Consider the following 7,435-nt stretch of genomic DNA (forward strand, 5'->3'; position numbering starts at 1 on the left):
CTATCTTTATTAGTCGATAATAAACGAGTTGGTAGGTACATTTTAACATCACATAATAAAAACTCTCACTGCTTACATAATAAAAGACTAATAAAGATAGTGACTAATAAAGATAGTACTTTCACTGCTTGATAATAAACGAGTTGGTAGGTACATTTTAACATCGATAATAAACGAGTTGGTAGGTACATTTTAACATCACATAATAAAAAAACAGTGAAAGTACTATCTTTATTAGTCTTTTATTATGTAATTGTAAAATGTACCTACCAACTAGCTTATTATCAACCCTGTCCACATATTACATCATATTGGGTAACTTTGTGTTTTTGCTTATTACAACACTCATTGTAGAGAACTTAAAAAAGATTGGGTTAAATCACTCATTTTCTGTGAAATGTGGGTTATAGTTAATGAGATTAAGTATAACAATAACAATATTTTTATTATTATGATCCCTTTAACCAACTAATTCATGATCCCACAAGCAGTTTAGGTGTATAAATAATTTATGAGGTAATGAGGTCCATATAGATCTGAAATCAGTGATTCAAGGGTCGATGAAACTATATATATAAAACAATTTCTAACCTTTGTTTTTATTTTTTTGTAGAACAAGAAACAAAACTTCTTGTCATTGGCTTGGGAGGAGGAGGATTGGTGTCATATATTCACAACAATTTCCCAAAGGTGAGATCTAATCTTTTGTTGTTGTTTCTTTGTATACATACCATTTTCCTATTGTAGGTTTGTAATATTTTAACTGTTACTGAAGTATGACAGATTTACCATAACATATAATCTCATTTTAATTTTATTATCAACTCGCATCTTGGATTTTTCAAGAGTGGCATCACACTGAAAGCTGAATATATCAATTGCTAAACTGGAACAAAAAAAATTCTTTAAATTGATAACTTAATGGAAATGCCCTCTAGTGGCACAGTGATATGTCTGTGGACTTGCATCTTTAGAAACTAGGTTTTGATACCCATGGTGGACAGAGCACAATTATTAAGTACATGTTTAATTTGTTGAAAATATTAAATCGCAGTAATATGTTTACCAGGAATACTCAATGTCATATTTATTTGCTTGTAATTTTAACAAAAAATTAACTGAAAACTGATTAGTGAACAAGGTTATTATAATAATAACCTGTAATCAGTTTGTTTTGTTAATCAACTTTTTTTTATAGATTGTAAATTAATGTTTTTCAAGTTTAAATAATAATATTTGCTGTAGTTAAATAAATAAATTAATATTATCATGGATACATGTAAACTTTGATTTCTTTATTTGATATATTTAACTATATAATTCTTTTCACCTACATTATGTTCTTCCATATTTTGTTACCTTGAGCTAATTATGTGTTATTGGCATTTCTATTGCCTAATGACACACCCCTCTTCATTTGGGATTGGTCAGCTTTCACAGCCATCTGGACAAATACTTCCTGCTCATTGGATTAATTTTTTTTCACCATATTTATTAAAACCACACTTTTTAACCTTTATTCTTTTTTACTCTTGAAGATTAGTCAATCATTTAAGTGTTCAAGTTGCTGAGATTTTTGAAATCTACTTGTCGGTTTCTCTTTGCTAAATCTTTCATTATGGTTAATTGTAAATGTGACCTTTCTGTGGATTTGTTGCATAATATTGTATAAATCCAATCGTCTTAAAATACTCGGAGGAACAGAAAATTATATATTAGCAATAATTTTTTCTGTTACTTTAAAAACTATTCCACTAAAAATGAGAATACTGATTCTCCTGATGTAAGTGAAAGGTTAAAGCAGGATTTTTCACTATTCTGTTAAGGTATCTAATTGTTTCTGTTCTAGATTTCATAAGATCACTTGATCAGAAGATATAACTTCATTTTCTGTTATATAATTTGTTGTTTTTTCAATTGTCTCTAGAAGAGAAACAACTAGGCATGGTTTTATTGATGCCTATAATTATTGGTTGAGCAGGCAAGCTTGGCTCAGTTATTAGTATGCCAGACTATGAATCCCAGATTCAATGGTTCATGCCTCGATTCTTTATTGGTGCGCCTCCCCCAAAGAAAAATCATGCTCTGTACTTTGGGGTCATGAATATAAGTGATGGTCAAATCCCACAATTTGATTAGAGTAGCTGTGGGTACTGTTAACTATCTGCCTTCCTTCTACTGTGTCACTTCAAAATTAGGTACAGCTAGTGCAGATTGCTTTCAAGCAAGTAGCTTTGCAAAAAATTTAACAAACTACAACCTTGTTGAAAAGTTTCTTAGGACACATGCCTACAGATTTGAATAACTTGTTTGCAGCTTGTTGTAAGAAATCATTTTATTATACCTTTATCTTTTCACGTGAGCTCAGTCCTTTAAGTTTTTCCATCACAAACAGTATGAAAGTGACTATTGGTTTTCTTTTGTGTTTATACTAGTTCCTTTGTTCTGTGGTCAGATTTAATAACATTTTTAAATTCAAAGCTGTGCATTGCAAGCTCTCCAACACTCTTCAGCCAGTATCCTGACTAAAGTAAAATCCTTCAGCTTTTAAATATAGAAGCACATGTCATGTTTTCTTCCCACCATTTCTGAAACTGTGCTATGGCTGAGGAGTTAACTATATACTCATATGTATGAAAAAAAGCCATTAGTATATAAAGTTTACTTTGACCTAAAGTAATGACTCGTAAAGCTAAGGACAGCATATTTCACATTCATCATATCAAGTAAAATATTTCTTTTCTCTGACTTTGGAAATATAAGGCCATTTTGGATATGAATTCTTCTTCTGTATCAATAATAAAGCTGATCTTACCTCTTGTTGTAGAAGGGCTTGTATATATTTTTTTAATATCAAAGGTCTCCAGTAGGCATGATACATTCTTTGTTGATGCTCTGATTCTTTCATATGTGTGAAAATATTTTGTTTAACAATGATATACAATTTTCACTTCAGTTAGTTGAAATGCTCAAAACGTATTTGTTTTGACAGCCCAATGAGTTTTGAGCATTTCAACTATCTGAAGTAAAAATTGTTTCAGTGGGTGATTAATATTACCCTTATTTTTCTCTTTGATAAATCACTAACATTTTAATTCATTGCAACCTTATTCATAAATATAAATAACGTATTTGAATATACAGTGATAGTGTAAGTTAAAGAATTTTTATATTTAAATAACATCACCAGGGGTATTTTTCTTTCATAGCATGTCATATTCTAGATTAAGTGGATGATCTGGAAAGCAATTTGTGGTGATAGAGGTGTGTTCAGGACATACAATGTTTCAGTTATTTTTCCCTGTGTATTCTTCCAGGTTACAGCACATGCTGGCTTGTTTGCCTGTTGTGATATATATTTATCATGTTAACTCTTTCAACATGGGCTCATTCCCTGGGACCAACCTCATAACCATTTTGTGCTTGTTATAGTTTTCATGGTATAACTTTTAAATTAGTAAGCGAACGTTAATGAAATTTGGCAGATTATCAGTAAACATTACAATGCTTTCATACGCAAAATATCAAATTTGTTTATTAAGTCTTAAGGTTTGAAAAGCAATGTTTAACTCATGTCTTTTTTTTCTTTTCGTATGTTGACTATCTATCATGCAAAGTAATATTAATTTTAAGATTAAAAACTTATATGCATCAGAAAATTTTGAAATTTCATATACGATATCTTTATAATGTCCAGATAGTTGTCAAATGTTTCTTGAGAAAAAAACTTTATATTTTATCTGTTATTTTCAGTAATTAATCTCTGAATGGGTTCAGTAGATTTGACTTCTCTCAACCACTATAAAAAATTAGGAAATGAATATAAATTATGCGTCTATCATTCTAGAATGAACACAGATTATAACACAAAAACATAAATATTTAGACTAAATAGCTTAAATCTCATAACATTATACATTTATATATATATTTATTATTTTTATTATATTGACATTTCAGGCATGCCTGGCTAACAATAAAGAAGATGCAATGATGCAGCTCACATGCTCTCATGTTACCTTATCAAATAACATAAAACTGACCTTTGGTCTGTACAAAGTAACTTGTCTTGGCAGTGTTTTATAAAATACAGTCACATTTCAATTACTATACATCATGTGTGTATATAGATTATTGCTATTTTGAAATAAACTCTTAAACTAATTTTTCTTAAAACATAGAACAGTAACTAAAGAAGTAAAGCAAACAATTAGCCCTTCCAGTTATGACCTTTGTACTCGGTTGCTGCTTGACATAGGTTGCTAAGTCTTTAAAAAATTTGCATGTGGAGTCCATGAAACAAAATAATTTTTTTAGGTTTTATATATACACATATGTATAACTAAAAAAATATAAATTACTACATTAATATCAGAGAATTCCACTATAATTTATCAAGCATAGTAACTAAGATGTATTTTAGTCTAAAAATATATGAAATTTCGAGCAGGCTAAAGACACACCCTACCTCGTTGAAATATTGATTCAAACGAAAGAAATGGTGCCAAGCCCATTACAATGGCTGAGAATGCCACTAGGTGGACATTCTGAGCTTCCAATTGGTTGTTTATGTCAGATATAGAAGTAAGTATATATAAGGCAGCGTTTTCAAGAATGGAAAATGGTATGCAAGGTGCCACTGTGTTTGTTTTATTACATGAGCAATATCTTAGCAAATTGAAAAGATAAGAAGCTCTTATTTTATATTCTAGTTTGTCAATACCAGTAATTTGAGTTTCTAATTCATATGAAACTATAGACTTAGTATTTTGACTTCACAAACATCTAATGTGAACCAGTAATGCATTCAACACACCACAGGACACACAAAAATCATTGTTTATCTGTGTTTTTTTATATTTGCTTTTAAATTAAGAAATTGAGTAATATATAGTACTAAGTTGAATTATGATCTACAGTTTGATACCAAAGTTATTGACATAAATTTATGAAATAGTAGTTCAATAAAATTTTGAATATGAGTCAACAAACGAGATGACATGGCCGTTCACCGGTGACCAATCTCGATAGGGTAAATTGGAACTTTTGTCTTTTTCCAATGGAATTATATCATTGAATTTTGTTGTGCCTATTTTGACTTACTACAGGTCCAATGTTTGTGATATGTCATGTTCATTGATGTATCATGATCTGGTTAACTATGCATATTAGATTTTTATTATGTAGAGAATGATGTGGTATCTCTCTTTAACCCTACTTCATCTGCAGTGAATACCATGCAAAGCCCATTTTCAAAATTTGATGGATATCTAAAATATAAAAGTATATCAATGTGTTTTTTGCATAAAACTTTTTAATCTCATTTAGACTAATTTGTATCAATTGCCTGCTGAAACTCAGCCTAGAGTAAAGTTTGTCACTGCCTTTATTTTTTAGGTTCAACGTTCACCTTCTAACACGTGTTTGCCTAATGACTGCTTATATGGAATGTTTTATCGGACTTTCCACAGAAATTTGCAATAAAATTATAAACAGGAAAATAATAACCTTTTTTTTTTACCTGGCCAAGGTGGGCATACAATGGCAGCAGCTGCAGGCACGTGCGTCTATAGGCTAGACTGGTTTTTACCACCCACCACTGAAGTCATCCTAGCTACAACCCTGGGCTGTACATATATAAAAATACACAAAAAAAAGCACACACATATAGACTTACAAAGAAAGAAAATCTGCTCAAAACAGCCCATTTGTAATTATTATTCTTATTTTCTTGCCAACCTACAACAAAAATAACTTGGTATATTGCACCCAAACCTTTTGTAGATTATTAAATAAGGTGCTGCAATGGTCATTGGAGATTGAAAAGTCGATTTGTTCCTTCTATATTTGACATAAGCTAAAACATCATAATTCTAGTTTAAACAATGTTATTATTACCTCTTGAAGTTAGCTTTCTTACATATATCTGTTGTTCCTTTAAATATGCTTAAGTTTCAGCTAGCTACTAGCTATGTTTATTGTCATTACAATGTATTAAGTTAGCTACCATATCAAGTAATCTTTTGCCCACAGTTGAGCATAAAAAAAGCCAGAAAACAAGATGAATAAAAAATTGGGAATTTAAAAACCTGCAAACAGGGATTGTAAAAAAATAAGTAATCAAACAAGGCTGGATGTACTGCAGACATTATTTACTCAAACTACAAATCCCTTTTTTGATTCCACCAGATGTAATTCTAGGTAACAGCATGGAGCCAAAATAGGGGTTTGTAGTTTGAATAAATAATGTATACGGTATCTCCAGCCTTGATTGCTTACTTTTTTTATGATCCCTATTTGCAGGTTTTTAAATTATCAGTTTTTTATTTATCTTGTATAAAAGTGTTATTCATTTTCACTGAATCAATTTTTGTTATGTGATTATTTATGATGTATAAAAAGTTATTGCAAGAGAAGGTCTTTTTTCTCTTCTATATGTTGTTTTAATATTAAGAATAAAGATTAAATGAACAATTATTTGGAATATTGGAATTAAAGTTACTTCAAGTACTCATGATGAAGCCAAACTTCTGTGCATTTTAGCTTTTTCTGTGCATCTTGAGTTCTAATTTCAGTTTGTGTATTTTTTTTAGATAATTGATCATTTATTACTGAAAATCTACTGCCCTACTAACTAACCAAATAATAAACATTGTAACACAGTTCAGAAAAGATGGTGCATCTCCCTTAACATTTCTCACAAAATTTTGTTTCCTAGTTTTATTATGTATATATTTGTGCTAAAACATAATAATGCCCATATAAATATTCCATTAAGATAATAATCATTATGGCAAATTTCACAGAGATGTATAATTGTAATATAACACAATAATGCCCACTGTAAACATTCCATCCAGATAATATCCATTATGATAGAATTCATAGAGATTTATTTGTGGTGAGACATAATAATTCACAAAGTAGAACATACTGTCAAGATAGTTCTCATTATGATAGCTTTCAAGCTTAAACCTATCTTGACGAGTCACGTGTCAGAGGCCATGTCATCACGTTTGTTGACTTGCATTCAAAATTTTATTGAACTACAATTTTATGAATCTATGTCAATAATTTGGGTATCAAATTGCAAGATTATAATTGAAATGTTAGTGTTATACATTAGTTAATTTCTTACTTTAAAAGTAAATATTAAAATAACACAGCTAAACATCGATTTTTGTGTATCACATGTTATGTTGAATGCAGCACTGGTTCAAATCACTGTTTGTGATGTCAAAATACAAAATATACAGTTTTGTATGAATTAGGAACTCAAACTACCAATATTGTCAAGCTAGAATAAAAAATAAGAACGTCTTATTTTTTCTATTTTCTAAGACATCGCTCCTCTACTGAATCGAACACAGTGCCCTCCACCTCTTTCCATTTTTGGAAATGGTCCCTTATATACTCTTACTTCTATATATGACAT

The 7,435-nt window shown here is 30.1% G+C and overlaps 1 protein-coding gene across 3 annotated transcripts in view; it reads left to right on the forward strand.

Moving 5' to 3' along the window:
- LOC106478282 (methyltransferase-like protein 13) overlaps window positions 1-7,435 on the forward strand; it is a 42,327-nt gene that overhangs the window by 24,857 nt on the left and 10,035 nt on the right. For all 3 annotated transcript variants that reach the window (XM_022381860.1, XM_013938813.2, XM_022381859.1), the window contains one exon: window positions 614-690. In XM_022381860.1, the coding sequence (XP_022237568.1) occupies window positions 614-690 (77 nt within the window). The remainder of the gene's footprint in view (window positions 1-613; window positions 691-7,435) is intronic.

The sequence above is a fragment of the Limulus polyphemus genome, unplaced genomic scaffold (assembly GCF_000517525.1).
Source record: "Limulus polyphemus unplaced genomic scaffold, Limulus_polyphemus-2.1.2 Scaffold196, whole genome shotgun sequence".
In the NCBI taxonomy this organism is placed as follows: Eukaryota; Metazoa; Arthropoda; class Merostomata; order Xiphosura; family Limulidae; genus Limulus; species Limulus polyphemus.